General features: G+C 49.6%; 2 protein-coding genes across 2 annotated transcripts in view; one reads left to right on the top strand and one right to left on the bottom strand.

Annotated features, from left to right (window-relative positions):
* The window catches only part of LOC133346234 (striated muscle-specific serine/threonine-protein kinase-like), a 44,882-nt gene extending 36,639 nt beyond the window's left edge, over positions 1-8,243 (top strand). The window contains 9 exon segments of the mRNA XM_061557774.1: positions 422-544; positions 884-1,048; positions 2,025-2,049; positions 2,099-2,143; positions 2,642-2,884; positions 4,011-4,234; positions 6,207-6,282; positions 6,577-6,726; positions 7,119-8,243. Of these exon segments, the coding sequence (XP_061413758.1) occupies positions 422-544; positions 884-1,048; positions 2,025-2,049; positions 2,099-2,143; positions 2,642-2,884; positions 4,011-4,234; positions 6,207-6,282; positions 6,577-6,726; positions 7,119-7,341 (1,274 nt within the window). The 3' untranslated portion in view covers positions 7,342-8,243.
* A 2,688-nt stretch (positions 8,244-10,931) lies between these two features.
* LOC133346024 (guanylate kinase-like) lies at positions 10,932-19,754 on the bottom strand. The gene is made up of 8 exons (XM_061557282.1): positions 19,680-19,754; positions 16,517-16,637; positions 16,250-16,291; positions 15,918-16,014; positions 15,148-15,286; positions 14,580-14,664; positions 14,144-14,229; positions 10,932-13,767 (listed from the first exon to the last, which is right to left on the bottom strand). The coding sequence occupies exons 2-8, from the start codon at positions 16,626-16,628 to the stop codon at positions 13,735-13,737; spliced, it is 594 nt and encodes a 197-aa protein (XP_061413266.1). The 5' UTR covers positions 16,629-16,637; positions 19,680-19,754; the 3' UTR covers positions 10,932-13,734.
* Positions 19,755-21,266: the final 1,512 nt, after the last annotated feature.

The following is a 21,266-nucleotide window of genomic DNA, read 5'->3' on the forward strand; positions in this document are numbered from 1 at the left end:
CTTCAATTAATCATAACCTCAGCTTCGTGGGAGCACCACAGAGCCGTGTTTTGACAACATGCTCGTCGCGGGTCCAGTGATTTCACCACAGGCCCTGGTTGTTATCTTCAAATGCCAACAATGCATTGAGACCTGCTTTAAGTTGCATATAGCAAATGGGCGTGTGTGTGTGTGGGCCATTCAATGTTCTCTCCTTGTTTACCTAGGTGTTCTCGAATGCCGTACATTTTACCAGTGCACGTATAGACAGACACATCTAATAGCCGATTTGACACGTCGTGGGGAAGTCACAGCCTGTGGCTGCTCCTCCCTCCCCTTGTATTTTTCCCTGCCTCTGTCCCCCTCTCCCTACCTGCGTCTCCCTCTCCGTGCCCATGTCTCCCTTCATGCCTTTGTCTCCCTCTCCCTCTCGGTGTGTCAGAGCCCCCAAGCTGGACGGGGGCGGCCCCCGAGGTGCCGCAGGTGTTTGAGAGCGGCGCCCTCGTGGTGTGGAAGCCAATGCAGGCGCGCACGCCGCTCACGTACTGCCTCGAGATGCAAGCCGGTAGCTAAATCCCTGCGTGCCGCGATCAGAGACGACGCCACAACCCCCCCCCCCCCCCCCGTAGGGCGCTGTGCAGACAGGGGGAAGGGAATCCCAAAATACAGACATTGACAGATACACGGAGAGGACGCACACACACAAATACATACAGAGGGTGAGAGAGAGACACACACACAGAGACATGGACAGAGAGAAAGAGAGACATTTTCTCGGGGATACTTTACAAAGTCCGCCAGGTTGACGAGGACTCATTCGCTGGTAACATTACACCACTCGCTATGCCAGTGCCCCCTTCTTACCTTCATTGACGTGCTGCCTGTGATGCTTGCACCACCGCAGGCCCAGGGGAGCCTTGGCAGGAGGTGGCGAGCGGCCTCTCGGACACGTACCACCACGTGGGTGGCCTGTGCCAGGGCCTCGCCTACCGCTTCAGGGTGTCGTGCGCCACGCGCGTTGGCAAGGGCCGCGGCAGCCCCGCTTCGGAGCCCGCGCTCATCCCTGGAGGTGCGGGGAGACGGTCCCGGCGATATGGCCAATGTAGTTTGGCGATGGGGCTGCATGAGATCTTTCCACCTGCTCCTGTCCTGCACCAGCTTCGAAACTTCCTTTTCCTACTTGTAGACAGGACCTAATTTCCCGCTCGCTATCTTCTGGAAAACTGTCAGCCCCGAGGCATTTTGGGAGTGCATGATTTCTGCCCTCCCAAAAATGCCTCGACTCTGATGATGAGACGTCGAAACCGGTCCAGAGTTTGCTTGCATTGAACCAATGCTGCTGCAGAATTATGCACGGACAAAGGTCCAGGTGGTTGGGGGGGGGGGGGTGTAAAAGATACTTGCATTTTGTATGTGCTGGGACAGATATACGAAGGAGTTAAATTGTCCGCTTTTTAAATCCTTTATATTAAGTTCGCGTGCTTGCGTGCTTGCTTGCTTAGGACCGTGCAAATCTTCCGGTCGTTTTTTAACTCACTTCCCGTGATCCAATCGAGCTGACATTTTCCACACAGACTCGTTGTGCCAGACAATTATTGTTCGTGAAAAAAAATTCCCAAAATGTTACACTTTTTAGGCAAAAAAAATGTATTTTACATATATTCAAATAGAACGCATTCATGGCTTTGGCTGAACGTCAGATGTAAGAGCCCAGAGCATAACCCCTCCACAGGCCGTGGCGGAGTAGCGCAGTTGGTAGCGCCCTCGCTTCCCATGCCAAAGGTCGCGGGATCGATCCCCGCGTCCTCCACAGGCGAATATATTTTTAAATCCTTTATATTAAGTTCGCTGCCACGCATATAAAGGATTTATAGTGAAAAACTTTGTTTTTACGGGTTATACTTATTTAAAATAAATTTGGGTTTGGGGCAGGTGCAACAATTCCGTCACTAGGTGGCGCGCGCGTTCAACGTGAGCCTGATTCTGGCTTCACCACGGGGCGGGTGTGCGGCGAGTTTAAACCGGGTCTCGCCATACATCTTCAGGTCGCGCTTTGGGAGTGACGGCGAGGTCCCGTCGTGACACCGCGGGGCCACCGGCAACTGTGGCGACCGCGCAGAGGCCACCCGCAGGCTCCTTACACCTTCCTGGAGGAGAAGGCCAGGTACTCGAGTCGCATATTCACTTACCAACCTCATCATCAGCCGCGAGCAATGCACTGCTGGATCAGAGCTTCCCCACATAGCTCGTGATGAAGCTTTTTTTGTGTTTAGTTTGTGATCCTTCCCCGCACCTCCGATTAGCAGGGTTGGTTACGTACAGTGCGAAAGCTGATCAACATGCATACATTGCACACCATCGCTCACGGTCTTGCAATGCCATGATGCATCACACTCTTGCACATGAGCTCGTCTCTTCGTTTCACCTGAGTGCTCATTATCCCCTTGGGCGTGTCACACGACGGTGGCAGAGTGGGTGGGATCTCAGAGGTAGCTCTGTGGTGTTCGCTTCAGCGCCCACATTCTGCGAGAGATCCAAATAGATTTTTCGTCTCGTGACATCACAACCGGCATAGAATTATGGGACAAGCCAAAAAAAACATACACAAAAAAAATGTTTTTCTCCCGTTACGAACGCTTGAACTGTTTGAACGACGCGGCAGGGGCCGGTTCGGCGTGATCCGGGTGTGCCGCGAGAACGCCACGGGCCGCGCGTTCGCAGCCAAGGTGCTGGCCGCGGCGGACGAGGAGAGCCGAGCCTTGGCGCGCGCCGAATTCGATGCCCTGCGCTCGCTGAGCCACGAGCACGTGCTGGCCGTGCACGAGGCGTTCGTCACGCCGCGCCACGTCGTGCTCGTCACCGAGCTCGTCGGCGGCAGCGAGCTGCTGCAGCACCTGTGCGAGAGGCGAGTGTGGACACGCGCCGGGGGGGGGGGGGCGGTCAAGTGTGCGTGCGTTTGTCGGAATATGAACATTTACTTGCGCTGGAGGAGTCCGATGAGCTACACAGCTCTTTTTCACGGACGGCCAGCAGGAGGCGGGTCATTGCCACGTGGCCAACCGCGCGGTGGTTTCCTGCTGTTCCTGGAGGAGCCCTAAGGTGGTGGGGAGGGGGTGGGTAGTGTCTCCTGGAGCCACCAAGTGGGGCTCGGCCAGAAGACATCAGAGACGCCTGTTCCCCCGGGGGTCTCCGGCACTTGCTTCTTGTGGTGATTTCCCTGTGGTTATTTGGTCAGGTAATTGAGGTGGAGCGGTGACCAGCCCCACGCCTCAAGGTGCACCTCGTCTGGCACTTAGTGGTAAACGGCAGTTGTTATCGTTGTGGGTTTGGGGAGTGGTAGTGGAGTGGTGAGCGCACTTCATTGCAAAACCGGCGACGCCAGGCTGATTCCCGCTCACGGCCAATATCTAAACCGGTCCTGGGCCTCTCCTAAGTCGCCTCAGCATTACATGAGTACCTGGTGCGGTGTGTTGAGTATCTGGTGCGGTGTGTACACATCAGCGCTGGAGAGACAAAGGCGGTTGGGTGTGGTGATGACCACCCACCCCCTCGAATGCTGTGCCGTTCGAAGTAGTTGATCACTAACAGTTTTAAAGTTATATGGGGGATCTTTTTTTGCGTCGGCGTGCATGGCTACGTCAATGTGTGTGTGTGTACATATGTTTCTGTGTGTGTGCATTCAGATCTCTATGCATGTGTATTCGTGTGCCTGTCTCTCTTTGTGCATTTGTGTCTGTATGTATGTGCATGTGCTTGGCACTGTCCATGTGTGGGTGCGTGTGTCTCCCATTGTGCTTGTGTGTCTCTGTCTGGCTACGTCTGCGTGTGCACATATCACAGTACCTCACTTTGTGTGTGTCTACGTGTGTCTATGCGTGTGTGTTTAACACAAACTGTAACGACAGCTCCCCCCCCCTCCCTCCTTTCCCTGATCCTGTCCCGCTCACAACTAAATTCCATTCCCAGTCTAAAGAGGTACAGAGGTACGTCAGCTCTGGGTAAAAACACGTGCCTCGACCCTCCCGTGACAGGGTTGCGTACTCCGAGGAGGACCTGGTGCTGCTGCTGCGCCAGCTGGCACGCGCGCTGGAGCACGTGCACGGGCGCGGCCTGCTGCACTTGGACGTGTGCCCCGCCAACGTCGTCGTGAGCCCCACGCGCATCCTCAAACTCATCGACTTCGGCAGCACACGGAAAGTCGCCGCACTGGGGACAGGGGGCAACAGCGGGAGCAGCGGCACCCTGGAGTACAGCGGTGGGTGGCGGGGTGCCTGAGTGGCTGAGTAGATGGGTGGCTGAGTAGATGGATGGCTGAGTAGATGAGTGGCTGAGTAGATGGGTGGCTGGGTGGCTGAGTGGCTGAGTAGATGGGTGGCTGAGTGGCTGAGTAGATGGGTGGCTGAGTGGCTAAGTAGATGGGTGGCTGAGTGGCTGAGTAGATGGGTGGCTGAGTGGCTGAGTAGATGGGCGGCTGAGTAGATGGGTGGCTGAGTGGCTGAGTAGATGGGTGGCTGAGTGGCTGAGTAGATGGGTGGCTGAGTGGTTGAGTGGCTGAGTAGATGAGTGGCTGAGTGGCTGAGTAGATGGGTGGCTGGGTGGCTGAGTAGATGGGTGGCTGAGTGGCTGAGTAGATGAGTGGCTGAGTGGCTGAGTAGATGGGTGGCTGGGTGGCTGAGTGGCTGAGTAGATGGTTGGCTGAGTGGCTGAGTAGATGGGTGGCTGAGTGGCTGAGTAGATGGGTGGCTGAGTGGCTGAGTAGATGGGTGGCTGGGTGGCTGAGTGGCTGAGTAGATGGGTGGCTGAGTGGCTGAGTAGATGGGCGGCTGAGTAGATGGGTGGCTGAGTGGCTGAGTAGATGGGTGGCTGAGTGGCTGAGTAGATGGGTGGCTGAGTGGCTGAGTAGATGGGTGGCTGGGTGGCTGAGTGGCTGAGTAAGATGGGTGGCTGAGTGGGCTGAGTAGATGGTGGCTGAGTGGCTGGTAGATGGGTGGCTGAGTGGCTGAGTAGATGGGTGGCTGAGTGCCTGAGTAGATGGGTGGCTGAGTGGCTGAGTAGATGGGCGGCTGAGTATGGATTGGGGGTGGCTGAGTGGCTGAGTAGATGGGTGGCTGAGTGGCTGAGTAGTATGGGTGGCTGAGTTGTTGAGTGGCTGAGTAGATGGGTGGCTGAGTGGCTGAGTAGATGGGTGGCTGAGTGGCTGAGTAGATGGGTGGCTGAGTGGCTGAGTAGATGGGTGGCTGAGTGGCTGAGTAGATGGGTGGCTGAGTGGCTGAGTAGATGGGTGGCTGAGTGGCTGAGTAGATGGGCGGCTGAGTAGATGGGTGGCTGAGTGGCTGAGTAGATGGGCGGCTGAGTAGATGGGCTGAGTGATGTGGCTGAGTGCTGAGTAGATGGGTGGCTGAGTGGCTGAGTAGATGGGTGGCTGGGTGGCTGAGTGGCTGAGTAGATGGGTGGCTGAGTGGCTGAGTAGATGGGTGGCTGAGTGGCTGAGTAGATCGGTGGCTGAGTGGCTGAGTAGATGGGTGGCTGAGTGGCTGAGTAGATGGGTGGCTGAGTGGCTGAGTAGATGGGTGGCTGAGTGGCTGAGTAGATGGGCGGCTGAGTAGATGGGTGGCTGAGTGGCTGAGTAGATGGGTGGCTGAGTGGCTGAGTAGATGGGTGGCTGAGTGGTTGAGTGGCTGAGTAGATGGGTGGCTGAGTGGCTGAGTAGATGGGTGGCTGGGTGGCTGAGTAGATGGGTGGCTGAGTGGCTGAGTAGATGGGTGGCTGAGTGGCTGAGTAGATGGGTGGCTGGGTGGCTGAGTAGATGGGTGGCTGGGTGGCTGAGTGGCTGAGTAGATGGGTGGCTGGGTGGCTGAGTAGATGGGTGGCTGAGTAGATGGGTGGTTGGGTAGCTGAGTAGATGGGTGGCTGGGTGGCTGAGTACAAGACTAACAACGGAATGGCAGCCAAAGGATCACGTCTGAGATGATGCCCACCACGGAGATGGAGCAATGAACCCCTCTCTAGTGCAGGAGCTAGATGGATTGTTGCATCACAAGACTGTGCGAAATTGCCATGTCTTGAGAAGGCTGTCATCCAGCAGACGATGATGATGATAAAATCTTTGGTACCTCAAGTGGGACTGACATTTTTTCTCTGGGTCCTGTAACTATTGTGGTTTTACTGCTCTCTCTTCCCTACCCTGACCCCATTTGTACCACCCCAACACCTTCCTCTGCCTCCAGCCCCGGAGGTGATAAAGGGAGGAGCGTTCAGCACCCCTGCGGATATTTGGGGTCTGGGCGTCATCACATTTATCGTGTACGTACCACACAGCAACCCACAATGCTGCCCTAACCTCCAACTCGCATCCGTAAGTGAGAGTGACTCGGACAACCCTGGAGAGTTTATAAAATACTCAATCAGCGATAGGGCTGTGGCAGGGTCTGGGCGAGATGTGTATTGTCTGGGTTGCCTTTTTAACGTGCGAAATCCATGATGCTGCTGCTGCTGCTATGTACGGCACACAAGCCGCAACCGACGGTGGTGGGACCCGGAGTGTGCGTGCTTTACCGGTGCCCACTGCTGTGTGTGGGTGCTCCGTGCGGATGGCAGACTCAGCGGCGGGCATCCGTTCCTGGCGCCGAACGTCGAGCAGACGTGCGCCAACATCCGCAGGGCAGAGGTCAACTTCGGCAGCTGCTACTCGAAGGTGTCGAGGAACGCGGTGCTCTTCCTCAAGAACATACTCCTCCTAAACCCCGTGTGAGTCACGAGTGGCTGCCCGTGTGCGTTCATATGCGTGCATAGCCCTTTTGTCAATCCACTACCGGATGAGTGGATCAGGGTCGTGGGGGTTATTAGACCCTACTTGGCCGCGCTGATCAGTGCGGGTTGGTGAAGGCGAGCGAGCGTAAACGTGCGAATGCATAAGTTACGTCAGGTTGTTGTCAGCAGAGGGCAGTGCAGCAGAGCCCATTGTTGTCCTGTACTTTCTGTGCTCCAACGTGTTTGCTCTCCGCCTTTACCGTGCGGCAGTCTTGAAGTGTCGACAAAACAACCCCCACGACCCGGCACGCCGCAGAGAGTCCCCCGTCGAGCTCTGGGCCGACAAGAGTGCAGCGTGTGTACAACGGTGCATTGTCGCTGTGTTGCAGGAGCCGCCCCACCTCGCCCGAGTGCCTGGCAGCGCCGTGGCTGCAGGATGACCCCGTGAGTCGCTCGCGTCGCTCCTCGTTGCTCTTCCCGTCCCGGGCGCTCCGCACCTTCATTCGTGCGGAGGAGGAGCGGCGGCGACGTGTCGCCACGCGGCAGAATGTGGGGCCCACGGCGGCTCAGGGCCACAGGAAGGAGCTACAGAACCAAGACCAGGACCTGTAGGGCACGTCTAGGGATCTCCAGAGTCTATAGCAGGATCTCTAATGCCATAAACCAGGACATCCAGAATCTGGACCAGGATCTCGAGAGTCTATGACCTCTAGAGCAGAGACTGGGATCTCTAGTGCCTCGACCAAGACTTACAGATCATAGACCAGTACCTCTAGAACATAGACGAAGACCGCTAGAGTCTAGCCCAACAATTCTAAAGCCTTAACCAGGACCTCTGGAGTCTCGACTCGAGTGCTGGATGAAGGAACTCTGCGTGGCACGGGTTGCACGGTGTGGTTGTGGGGGAGCTGTGCAGCGCCGCTGGGGAGCTTGATCGGCAGGGATCGCCCCCTTTGCCCTCGCAGTGACACCCCCCCCCCTCCCCGCACCGTGCCCCAAAGCGCGCCTTAATGTGGGGCCGCCCGTAGAGGGGGGACCTCCTTTCAGCATCAGCCCTGCAGCACAAACCGCATACTGTCGTGAATAGCAGTCAAGTAAGGGGCCATCCATTCAGTACGTACGCATGGAGGGGGGTTAACCCAAATGCGTACGCTTGCGTAGGGGGGGTCTACTCACAATGTGCGTACGCATACGAAACGGGGGGGGGGGGGTGAAGCCTCGATAATAATTTGTCTACATTGGCCTTCAAATGAGTTAGATAGTCCGGCGGTGGACTATCTGTTTGCTTAAACACGTTAATATTATTAATCCTTGATCGTTTCTGCGTGGATTAAATATCGGCCGTTCTATAGGATTCGGGTGGGGGGGGGGGTGTTAAGCGTACGTAAGCAGGTGGGGGGGGGGTGTGTAAAAAGTCCGCGTGCGTACAGCGAAGGGGCGAGGGGTCAAGTTTTGGCAGATTTTTGCGTACCTATTCAATGGATGGCCCACAACGATTCACCAACCCCCCCATCCCCCCCCACCCATCCCCCCCCCCCCCCCATGCTAATTCAATTGTCTTGACAAGTTTTTGTATCTAGTTTTTACTATATATATTTCCCCCCCCCCCCCCCCGTCTCATTCGTAACAGTTCCGTTCGCACATTTAGCTTGAATGTACCATTCGCATATCATTTGCATACGGCTTTTACAAACCGTGATGTAATTCTCACGCGCACGACTCGAGGTGCATCGCGAGCGTAAACGTCGGTTTTAACCGATGAATCGGCGCACCATTACATGCCCTGAGCTGTTAGTCCACCCAGGGGGGATTTTTTGGAGCGGGAGCAACTCCTGGAAAGTGCCGACTGCCCCGCTCGCTCTGCCGACGCTCTCACTGCCCCACGATGGAGATTACGCCGGGCGATATTTTTTGTCACACAGCCAGCTGCCAAAACACTGCAGCTTCCACGAGGCTGTCAAAAAACATAGCCACGTCTGGTTAGCTCCCCTGCAACGAACAGGAATCTTTGGACAAGGCTACTGCTCCCCTCAATTCTCAGGAATAATAGCAGAGGGGCATGATGCCACATTTTTACATGGGTATTCATACACCCTCGACCCGCCAACAACAATGATTCACATTTTCTCCTCCACCCACATCACCCGCTAATCCCCGCGTTGTGCAGAGAGAGCCATGAACGCACGCGCTGCGTGCTTAGCCCGCAACATGTGCCTTTTAAGGGGTTTTTGTTACTGATCCTTTACACATCTGGGTGGAGCGGTGGCAAAGCGGTTTGCGCACCATGCTATAAACTCGGCAACCTAAGTTCAATCCCCGGCCATGATCGACATGGGTTGCGAGATATATCTGTACAGATCCTGCCTGCCCCCCCCTCCCCCACCATCTCAACCTTGCACCAACCAGCACCGGCACTGACCAGCGTAGTGAAGTATGGTCAAACAACATCCATAACTGACATGGCATGGCCTGAAATTATTACACATTTGAAGTGTGTACATGGGTGTCATGAAGTACATTTTAAAGTTTAGTCTAAAGCAGTAATTGCTGTGTTCATACTCCTACTACTACGGGAATTGTGTGATCGGCGTGCTGGATGGGCGGTGGGGTGTTACGTGTTCATTTAAAGCAGGGGTGGGGAACGTCCGGCCCGCGGGCCGTATGAGGCCCGCGAAATCATTTGGTGTGGCCCTGCCAAGGCAACCGCAGGCGGGACTCGAATTTCAATAAATCTCGGAGCAAACCTGGAAAAGCAGTTGCGAGTAGCAACATCATCAATACCAGCTAACATCACACGCCTCGCCAAAGAGAAGCAGTTCCAGCCATCACATTAAGGGTGAGTGAATTAAATGTTTGACCAAATATAACGGGCTAATTTTTAAGTTGATAATTTTGTATGGCCCGCGAATAATGTTATAAATATTCAAATGACCCTTGGCAGAAAAAAAGGTTCCCCGCCCCTGATTTAAAGAGACAGCCGTGGCCTGGCGGGCATCACCGTTTCCGCGTCTCCCACGATGGGTGGGGGGTTTCTCTTCCACTGGGACACATGCCGGCTATGGGCGGTGCTGGTTAAATACAGAGACGTGCTTGTAGCGCAGAGGTGAATGTTCAGCCGCCCACCGTAGATTGCTAAGGGCAGGGCCAGATTTGGGAAGGGGGTGGGGTGGAGATTTATCCAGGGCCCAAAACTCCAGAGGGGCCCACGAACATATCTCGTTACAATTTTCTATGAACAAAAAAAGGACTGTTTATTCATAGTATTGTTTTCAAATGAAGGATATAAACAATATTGCCTTCATTAAGGTGGTATTTTTGGCGATATTGTGTCTGTACGTGGAGGAGCGGGGGCGGTCTATTCTGCTCGAGCGTCCCAGAGGCAAAGATGGTTAAATCCAGCCCTGGCCAAGCGTGGTGCCACAAGATGAAGGCTGTGTATAATTAGCGTGTTTTAATGAACGTGCGTGACGCTTGTTATTTCCAAGAAAAGCGATAATTTGCTGAAGAACTAAAGTTACCGTCATGTCTCGGGAGACGAGGGTTTTGGAATAACCTTTGTATAACTTGTGTAATATAAAAAAATTAACGTGCTGCTGTTTTAAAGCAATATGAATAAAATTAGTAAAAAAAGCATATAAAATAAATACGTGTTTTAATTATGTTGGAAGCAAAAGGGAACAAGCATTATATTTCGCTCGTGACGGGTTCATCATGAAAGGTCAGGAACGCAAACGAGCAACGAGGCATCACTCATCTCCGATAGCAGCCCAAAGCCAGTATGGGAATTCTACATTCATGTGGCAGAGGCCAGCCTCGCCATATAATAACAAAACATATTCATGACGAACTGGGAGTTTATTTGGTTCATGGGCTGGGTTGAGGTCCAACATGGAATATGAAAATCCTAACCTTCCGAATTAACAAGCCAAGGGCTTCGACCACAGCACTACCGAGATGGCTGTGGCAGGATGACGAGCTGCGTCGCTGTCTGGGTGGCATTTCAGACTGCGTCACACCTGGCGAAAGAGGTGTGGACCCTATGATGCAAGGGATGAAATAAAGACCCCAGTCCAATGCCCTCCACCCCCCTGCATAACCTGGCACCTGGGCCCTCCCGCCCGTAGGCTCCGGTGTATTTGCACTGCCTGCAAACCTTTGCACGGAGCGGCAGTCACGTTGAGAATGGCGTGTAACGCTTGTCTATTTATCTCGTGCATCATGACCTTTTCTTTCACAGCTGCTTCAAAGTCTATTGAGAGGGGGCGGGCTCCATGAACAATTGAGGTTGCCTGAAAAGCTGGTTGCTATTTGCTGCTGCCAAATTGGCCTTTCATTTACCATTCCCCTCAAAAGTCTTTGTTCGAGAGCAGCTTACGAAAGAGGCAGACTCACTCATCATTTGTTTTGTCTGAGTGATGATTAAATCCTATCAGTGCACGGTTGCACATGTTAAATATTACCTGTAGCTGCTGCATACTAGATTGAGAACATGTATAAACGGAGTGGAGTGCAGTGAATAGTGCACTGCACTGCCTTATGAACCCAGCGACCTGTGTTTTATTGGCCATGGCTTGAGTGGTGATATCTGAACCAGTCCTGGGTGCCCCTCCACCTTCTCCAACCTGTAAGCAGTACTGATAATAATGGTAAAGTATGGTCAAACAATCCTCCAGCATGGAGATGGCTTCATCTTGCAGAGCATTGACAAGATACGGTCAAGAAAAATGCACGTATGAACGACTAATTATTTAAGCTCGCCATAAATTAAATGCCACTTTAATTCCAGTCACCAAGTTGCAACGCTGTCTGTGCAGCATATAAAGATATACATCTAATATCCATGCACAGGTCACTTCTGAGAAGAAAAGTTCAAGACTCACGAGTTAGAAAAACAAGGGATTTTTTATGTTACTTAAAATGCCTTTCCCATTGTTGATACAGATATGTTGTACAGACTCAAAAACAAAGTTTCTGTGCATAAGTAACCAGTGAGACAAAGGCACATTAACGGGCATCTGTATTACAAAATAAATCCAGAAACAGTACCAACTTAAAAACAACCCAGAAAAAATGCTCTTGTATTACCCACAAAGGTTAATACAAAAAAAATATGCCATCCAATTTGTACTTTAAAAAAAACATTAAAAAGTGAAAAATCAACATGTAGATGATCATTTAGCCTCATCTGCATCACAATTGCAATGGCAGTTGAAGACTTACTGCTGGCCCACTGTTCCCTTTGTGACAATGCAATCAGCATGGATGCACGGGGAGCAAACAAGCAAAATACAGATCAATCAAGCTAAGGAATGTAAGGCTATGCACTCGGATACATTACGATCCAGCCTTTAACGTATAACACTTACACGCGCACACGTGATTATGTAACACGCGGCGAGTCCAACTCGGAGAGAAAAACTGAAGGATTCTACGTTGAGCATTCCTATTCCCATGTTCCCATTCTGACAATACATCCCTTGTGCTACAGGTATCCCTCGATTTACAAACGTTGGATTTACGAAATTGTGTCACTTTTTGATTCACGAAATCGAGTTTCCATGAAATTAATAAAAATTCATTCGGCACGCGCCACTGAGATCAAACAAAAACCACCCGGGAGCTGCGTCATCCATCCACGGCAGCGTCACGTGATACCTACAGTGCAACAGCAATGCTGCCACATCACCTTTTTAGTCATTCATTCTTTTAGAGAGTTCCCTGAAAAGGTTAATTATTTTTGCTTAAAATGTATTAATCGTTTTAATATGTATGTTACCATTGTTGTATTGTGAAAAGTGATATGTGTATATGTTTAGGTTATGAGTAAGTTGGAATGACTGTCGGAAACACATCCCAAAGTTTTAGTATTGAATGGGAAAAGCCATTCCGATTTACGGAATTTCGTTTTGCGCGTGTTTCTTGAGCGCATCCCTTTCGTAAATAGAGGGGTACCTGTAATGTGTGTGTGTGTGTGTGTGCTGTATATATCTAAACTTCGACAAGTAGAGGTAACATTATATTCCGTGGATCAGTGCAGTTCATGATACACTGCACTTTCAATCAGAGCACGACGATGCTGAGACACTTCACTTCGTGATGCGATTTGGATAGTGGACACTTTGTATCGTGATGCGATGCGGAGAGAATTGGCATAAAATTGTGAAAAATTACGAAACTAACACAAAGAAAATAAGCGCACGACATCCATAACCCCACTGGTTCAACTGCTGGATGTTTGTCACTGCATCGACTAAAATGTTTTATCAAACTGCTTCGGCTGGCTGTAAAACATAGCGATGTGCAAGCAGTGGGAATATGAGAAGTACTCTACACCTATCAGAACTGTTAGCCGTGGGAAAATGTGATCTTGAAATCGCTGTGCTTTTGATATGGATTTTTTAAACAAACGATGAGGTTCAATTTCACCAATGCAGGAAAATAAATCGTAACAGCAGCAGGTTTAACTATAGCACCTACCCATGAGATTATTCAAGCTAATTGAAATAACCCAGCTGTCATCTAACTTATAACAGCTTATTCTTTTATACTTCAAAATGTAAACCTTTTACTTTTTTACGTGGTGTGCAAAACAACTAAATAGCTATACCAAGTGCAGGAATGCAAGGGAGATTATTACATGCAGAGAAATGGGCCCTAATTGAAATACAGTAGAAGCTGGATATAAATCACACCTTAAAAGAAACACATGCTTACATTCAACTGGTGATGGGAGGCAAAGGGTGACTTCTGATACAAGCACGACTTCGAATATGAGCACAGCTGGCATTGCTCCTAAATAATGGTCTAATATATTCAGCTTCTCCTATATACAGATTCAAAGGCTCTCAATAAAACATTGAAGACTACATGATATGACTGTAACAAGCGAGAGGGGGCACACGATGGCAGCCATGAAGCCAATGCAGTAACGTAAGTACGTTACTTTCCCTAAGGCTTCACGCCGACCCAGCAAGTGCACTCATCCTCTTCACGCCCTGTGCGCCTCTAGTCATGGGCATTCTGCACCTTTGCGATCTCCTGCAGGGGACGGGGGTGGGAACAGAAAATTAATCAGCGTTCAGAGCCACATTGCGATGCTACCGTGGTGTGATGGTTAGCGCAATGGACTTGCAATGCAGAGATTGCCTGTTCGATTATATCTCCCAACAGTATAAATTGGGAATGTCAGTATGTCGGCAAGTTTGCGTGTGGTTGGACAAAGTGTGGCCAGTGTGGAAGAGTAGACCAAATACCCTGCAGGTGGAACTTTTCTGTCAGTGGTGCGAGTAATTACAAGGCTGTACCTTCACCACCTTTCATTGCCACAAAGAGTAACAACATCTTCTGGTAACCAGCTAGTAATGCAACCACATCTCACTGGTTACGGATAACAAGTTTAAAATGAGAGGAATACCTTTTTGACAAGTTCCTTAAGTTGTGCATAAGCCTCTTGTAGTTCATCATTCACTACGATTGCATCAAAGGCTCCTGGCTCCTTACCTGAAAAGAAAATCAGTTGAGGATATGCATGCATCCTGTGCAGAGCAAAGTAAACATGTGGCATGTGAAAAATCAACAAACCAAGTGGAAACAAGCCGACTTGCAAGGTTGGCTAGTGGTAACAAAAAAAAGCTAGTGATGAAAATACAGTCAAGACACAAGAATCACTTTCCAGGAATTATTACACAAGAGATGGATTGATTCAAAATCGATTCAGTCTACATACATAGGGGGTGTGGAAAGGAATGCAGCTTGCATTGCTCCGTGAGTAGGAATGTCAACACAAAATGCCCCTGAAGCTCAGCTCAAGGTACGGCGATCAATAGTCATGGACGGGAATGGGCACTGACTGAATTCGATCTCTTTCTTGGCCGCCTTCAGCCTTCTCTTGAGGCTGTCGTCATTCTCAGTCTTCCGGAGACGCAGTCGCTCCTCCTGCAAAGTCGGCACACAGCAAGTTTTACCGGATTTAACGATTTGAGCCTCGTGAAGATAAATTATAACGTGGACGAAAAGTCATACATACGCAGATTCAAAAAGGCATGCCTTCATATAGTGTAATTACCTTCCGAGCCGCATGGCGAAATGACATCACACGTAATGGGGTCGTGGGGAGGCAAGGTGCGCGCATGGTGTCAATTCATTACTCGAGCTGAAAAGGCTTATCTGCTCAATTAAAGTTGTTTTGTTATCAAAGTTTTGGCAATCTTTTGATTAGTTTGGCTGATTGTCTGTAGAGTAAGTGCCAAATACACAACTTCATATTTTATAATTAATATTGGATAGTTACCAGAGTCATTGTGACCCCATGTTAAACATAAGCATGTTTAACATGGGGTCACAATGCCTTCATGCTTTAAGCCATAATTTTCGATTCTTGTACAGCATACGGCCCAGTGGCACGGGCAATGCACGTACCAGGATGGTGATGGATGGTGGCTGGATGGAGATGTAGAGGGGATTGAGGTCAGTCTTCTTCATGCTGTGCACTCCTTGCATGTCTATGTCCAGGATGCAAATCTGGTTCTTGTCCAGTACTGCCCTCACTGCAGATTTACTACACGACGAGATTGCAGAAATATTTTACATTCACGTAATTTCACATGCTGCTTTATACAAGCCATTAACTGATAACAATGATTAACTAGACCAAGGGTCCATAGTAATATTAAGGCATGGGCCACAAAGGGAATCTCTCGACTACCCATGGGTAAAGAGTGTTACATTGAAACCTAGTGAACGTCACGCCCCATTATCGAGTGACGTTACGTTTGCCAACAAGAGCATTGTCCAGTGAGCATTCACAATATCACGAGTGCTTACGGACCAGTCAAAACCACGCCGCATGTTGGCTCCACAGGCTGGAAGTTGTGCACCCCTGAAGTAGAGTGTGCCTCTTCGCATTCACGAAGGATGCATATTTCACATTTTTGTGGCACACAAATGTAATGCTCATACCACAAAACAAATAACCTTTTTCAATACAGCATTTTTATGAAGCCCTTGTGTGCTCAATACACAGGAAACAATTAGCCTTTCGGTGGCAAGGGAACACTGCTTGGTCCTGGGTGTGCTGCAATATGTTGTGATGACATGATCTTTAAAAATTACGAGCACAACAAAGGTCACTTGAAGGTCACATTAAGACAAGCGCAGTATAATACAATTAACTAAAAAGACAAGGTGACCTGGTGCCGTAGAGGTTTCCCGAGTACTCAGCGTGCTCGATGAACTCCCCCGCGGCAATGAGACGTAGCATCTCTTCACGGGTCACAAAGTGGTAATCTGCACAAACATCCAGGCTAATTATTTGAAATATTGACTCTCACACAGATAGACAACTTATTGTATGCTTGACAATGATGTTTGATGCTCATATACCCAGTTGGTGGAAAACACAATCACGTTGTTTTTCTCTGTAACAAGTCACACATTTTTATATTTCATTTTATGCATGACTGTTGCAGTAAGCTGTTTTTCCTGGCTGTAAACATTATTTCTGTTTTCAGTCCACAATTACCTTTCCCAGTTACTTCTCCAGGCCTTGGCTTCCTTGTAGTGTCTGAAGAGAGAAGGCATTGTTGACATAAGTTTTCAAATCACGACGACAGTCCACAGAACAAACATTTATTCTGTCCTCAGTGCCCTTACAAATGTACTCGGCAGTGGCTGAACATGTCACTTGTCACTATCATCCACAATCCAAAGTGATGCTGGCTGCCATCACATGGAAGAGTGAGCTGGCATGCGTCAACCTTAGCTGAGCGGTGTATTGTAATGTCCTTACGTGACACACTGAGGCCAAACACGCCCTCAAACTCGGACATGAGCTTCTTGATGAGGGTGCTCTTCCCACAGCCTGAGGGTCCGCTCAGTACCACGGGGCGAGGTCCAGCCATGATTCTGTACTGCAGGGGGAAGAACCACACACACATTTAGCCACTGAACATGCAGAGGTTTAATACACACTTGGAAAACGTTTCTGGACGTTGGTGTAGGTGGTGTTAAGAGCACGAGACCTGTACAATAACAATACCGGTTAGTGAAGTGAGGGAGGGGGGAACCCAAAACCAGCTTAAAAACCACTCAACCAGTTTAGATACGACTTGTCATTGCAAGTAGTAGCTGGGAATGGATTCCAGTTGTTTGGTTCATAATACAGCGAGCTAACCACTGCACCACCACTACCCCTGCACATTTACATTGTTGAAACACCTTTGTGTGATCGTTGATTTTAAGATAGTTTTGCTTGTACCTCTACATTGAACGCAGTGTACTTCCGTCTACATATGTAAAGTTAGCGAGTTAAGCTGAGTGCAAAGGGCAACAGTTAACTGTGCCATTAACATTGCTTATTATATTTTAAATGGTAGGTTTTATAGCTGTAAGACCTCAACAGTGCACCTAAGAATTAAAAAAGTCAGAAAACAGCTGTTTCCAGCCCTGATCCAGTGGTGCATACTTCACATTCCTATGGCGAAGGCCAACTTGAGAATCACAGAGCCACAATCGTGGATCAAGGAAACTTTTGGTCGTGTTTTTGAAAACTGACAACCATCAATGCTGCATTACTGCAATTAAAGGTTTACAAAACGGGTTATTCATTAGCACTTCAGATTAGGCCAGATAAAACCGCGATGCTTGTGCAGAATTTAAATCGTCTGTCCTTTACAGCACAAGGGGCAGCTAAAAATAACTCAAAAGAAATGTGGATGTGCCCGTTCGGGTGAATAGACTAGGCACTGGCCATACACACAGCCACCTACACAGCAATGCACTGCATGGAATTACACCTCACAGGTCATGCGTGCAGGCACAATACCAGGACACAATTATGCAGAATCTATGAACATGCATAAATACACTCAAGCACAGCCAATAATGCATGCTTGTGACCACAAAGCATTCCACACAATACTCGTGTTCAGGAAACGCAAACACGTTTCTCGTCATCTCCTTTGTGTGACAGTGTGTGTGACGAAACCACATGCATGAGCTGGTGCATGAATACACACTGGAATATGAATGCATAAAAATACAGACTAGGAATACTCACAGATATTACTCATAAATATTAAAACACAAAGCTATATATGTGCATACACAATGAGATATAAACACTCACGCTGGCATATACAAAGCCAAATATCCCCCGTATAGCATTAACAAGACTTTTAGGGTAAGTACTGTTTGCGAGCACCTATGAAGGTGGTGGGTCGCCAGCACTCTGCCCGACGGCCTTTGTCTCTGTAGTGGAAATGTTTACACATCGCATCAGGTAATAATTTGAGGCCGAGTCAAGGCCCATGACCGGTTCAGATAATTGTCACTGTAGTGTTGGCCATGAGCTGGCATTGCACTCTGGAAGCTTGGTCTGTAGCGCAGCACCCTAACCACTGCTCCACCATATATAAACACACACAGATGATACACATGAAGACACATTGGCATATGAACAAAATACAAGTGGGGATGATTTTACCATACGTTGGTCAGTCCGGTTTGGTGGATATAGGACGCAACCACATGGGAGCGTAGAAGTGCAATACAACAATGGATTATGCTGCACGGCCTCTGTTGTTCACAACGTAGAACACAGTAGCCTCGTTCATGGATGGTGGTCACCCATCCAAGAATAATCCAAGCTCAATCCAACTTGTGCCAAATCATCAGGAAGACATCCGATCTCTACGCGCCACAAACAGAAGAATCTCTCGACATTCTAAATTCGATAACAGGAGTTTGCAAACTCCACAAGCATCTCAGCTCCACTGTTTTGATCCGTCGGTGTTTTCCCGACTATGATTAACTTGCAATCGAACGGGGTAATCACAAATGTCGTATCAATACGTTATACGAGAACTTCGCAGCATACGTAGCAAACCGTGCACATCCGAGGTCTAGGAAATTGCTGCATGTAGCCTTTAGGGGGAAGTGAATTAAAGCATTTGCGTGTTTGATGGCTTCATTAAAAGCCACGCCAAGCCGTGTAAATGACAAAATATGGCTATTATCATCACCATGAGTGCCAGGTGTACATGTGCATTCACGCTTAATTAGAGTCCGACAAGATTATCCGTGTCTCGCCGTTTCTCTTTCTCTCTTTGTGTCTCTGAATGTATGTGTGTGTGTGTCGTCGTTATATGAAGGTGTGTGTCGTTATATGAAGTTGCATGCGTCTCTTCGAGTGTCTGTTGTCCATCTTTGTGACTTCAATCTCGATGGGTTTGTCTGGATCTCTGCCTGCCGTCAATCTCTCTGCGCGTCTCTGTATTTTATTCCACGGACGTGTCTCTCTCCCAAAGTCGATACCTATGCTAGGACTCCCCAACTCCGGGGGTATCCCCAACTTTATAAGAGATCCCACACAGTTATCCCACAACACCACCACCACCGTCACCATCTCCACCACAAGATTCGCCAGACAGCCTTGACAGGTTGGTGGGACGAGTGCCCTTCGCGATGATGAACGCCAGCAAGGAGCACTGAAGCGGGTGTAGTCAGAACAACGCCTCGGCCGCCTTTGTCTCCCCACTGCTTCAAAGGTTTAAGGCCGAGTCTACCTCGGGTAGGCCCACGATCTGTTCAGACATTCGCCACTGATGAGTGAAAAATCGAACTCTGTTCGCCGGATTCGTTGCGCAACCTGCCCGAATCTCCACAAATCACCACCACCACCATCACCAACTCCTCCTCCTGAGAAGCATGCCGGGCTATCGTCTAAATCCTCCTGTCAAAGGAGACGTCCCACTGCCCACCGCCCATCATCAAGCCATCGCTCGTCCACGCGGGCTGCGTGTCGCTCACTTGCAGCTCTCTCTCGCTCTCTCCTCCGCCTTCTCCAAAGCGAGAGCCGCGCCAAACGCAGCCGCCGTCAACGCCAATCGAAGCAATACCGACAACGCGACCCCGAGCAAATACAGAACGCGCAACACGACCCCGATACGAACCCGCGGTGTGAACGCGACCAACGCCGCCGCCGCCGCTGCTGCTTCTGCTGTTACTGCCACAGGCGCGAGACCGCGGCGAGTGCCGGCACGGAAGTCGAAGCGCGAGTCGCCCCTGGGGCACGCGGCGCCACGAAGGCGCGCGCGCGCATGCGCTCCCTTGCTGCCCCCGAGGCGTTTCTTATTGTGATAAATAAATAGAGGGAGGGGCGTAACCGAGGCCCCACCCCCTACCCCTATGACGTATCCCCATCTGTGTTTTTGTTGAGAGGGTGGAGGGGTTCGCTAGACCGCTGTTTGTGCCGAGCGGAGCTGTCTCTAAAGTCGTCGTCGTCACCGCTGTCCTTTGTTTTTAGTTCCCCATTCACCACGCCGCATCGACCGGCGTGGTGAAGTATGGTCAGAAATTATTATGATGTCTCCCCGCATCATCACCAACCCGCACTGGCCAGCGTGCGCTGAAGCGTGGGTCAATAGAACTTCCCACCAACCGAGCAGGCGTGGAGAGAGACATTTCGTGCAGCAGTGGATTGATGATGGCTTATGCTGCTGCTGCTGTAGTATTTTTTCCCCCTTTCCCATTCACCATCGTCACGGCAGCTCTCTTCGTCTACTTCAGCAGTTTTCTTGCTGTGGTTGTTCCACCTGATGAAGATTGCTTTTGTTGCGATCGAAACGTCGTGATTTGTTTTATTTAGTTTTTCTACCTACGTGACTTTACCGAAAGAACCAAAGAGTATGGATTCCTGCAGTCACGAAAGCTTAAAATATAAGAATACCCTTTCTGGCAATAAAACAGTTGTGTTAAGATGTTAAAACGCCAAAGTGAAAAACCTTTTTCAAGGAATCATGTCTGCATTAGCCACATATATACTTGTGGTGAACATGCAAACAAAAAAACATGCTCTGATATTATGATTCCTTGCAAATTGTTTCAGTTTGGTGTTTTAACATCTTAACACCTGTTTTATTGCCAGAAAGGGTAAACCCTATTCTTATACCACACCGTTTACTCCGTATTCTTGTCCAGGGAAATAAAGTTTTCAGGTCCATACGGCATACATCCGTGTTAATACGGGCACATTTGTTTGGTCTGTGTTTCTACCTTGTGATGGGACTTTGTAGGATACAAGGGCACGGAGTGACCAATGAGGTCAGAATTGGTCTGTAATAAGGTGGGCACTGACAAGGGCTTGACAGGTTAGAACTTCTTGGTTCTTTCGGTAAAGTCACGTAGCAGGGAAGTAATAAAATAATAAAAATAAAACATAATAAAATTATTCTCACGACGTTTCGGCCACAACGCAAGTAGCCGTCCTCAGGTGAAAACCAGGTCTGTCGAGGCGACAGCGTCTGAATGAAACAGCACACGCGCTTGGAGCATGTATATAAGCTGGGTTGGAAGGTTTGAACTTCCCACGATTGACACGGCGTGGAGAGAGACATTTCGTGCAGTAGTTGATTGATCATGACTTATGTTGCTGCTGCTGATGATGACGATAAAGTGTTATTTGGATGTTTTAGTACGATTAAAATACAGGTAAAAAGTGTTCACTGCTCATGTTTACTTTTCTGAGCCAATTATGGAGA

The sequence above is a fragment of the Lethenteron reissneri genome, chromosome 23 (genome assembly GCF_015708825.2).
Source record: "Lethenteron reissneri isolate LAM-NWPU_2019-01 chromosome 23, ASM1570882v1, whole genome shotgun sequence".
NCBI lineage: Eukaryota > Metazoa > Chordata > Hyperoartia > Petromyzontiformes > Petromyzontidae > Lethenteron > Lethenteron reissneri.

What these genes read in the sequence shown, in the direction of transcription:
- LOC133346024 (XM_061557282.1), bottom strand. Translation starts at nt 16,628, where the DNA reads ATGGCTGGACCTCGCCCCGTGGTACTGAGCGGACCCTCAGGCTGTGGG. An exon ending in TGGAGAAGTAACTGGGAAAG is followed by an intron (nt 16,015 to 16,249) that starts GTAATTGTGGAC and finishes ATGTTTGTGCAG; the next exon opens with ATTACCACTTTGTGACCCGT. An exon ending in CACCATCCATCACCATCCTG is followed by an intron (nt 14,665 to 15,147) that starts GTACGTGCATTG and finishes CCGACTTTGCAG; the next exon opens with GAGGAGCGACTGCGTCTCCG.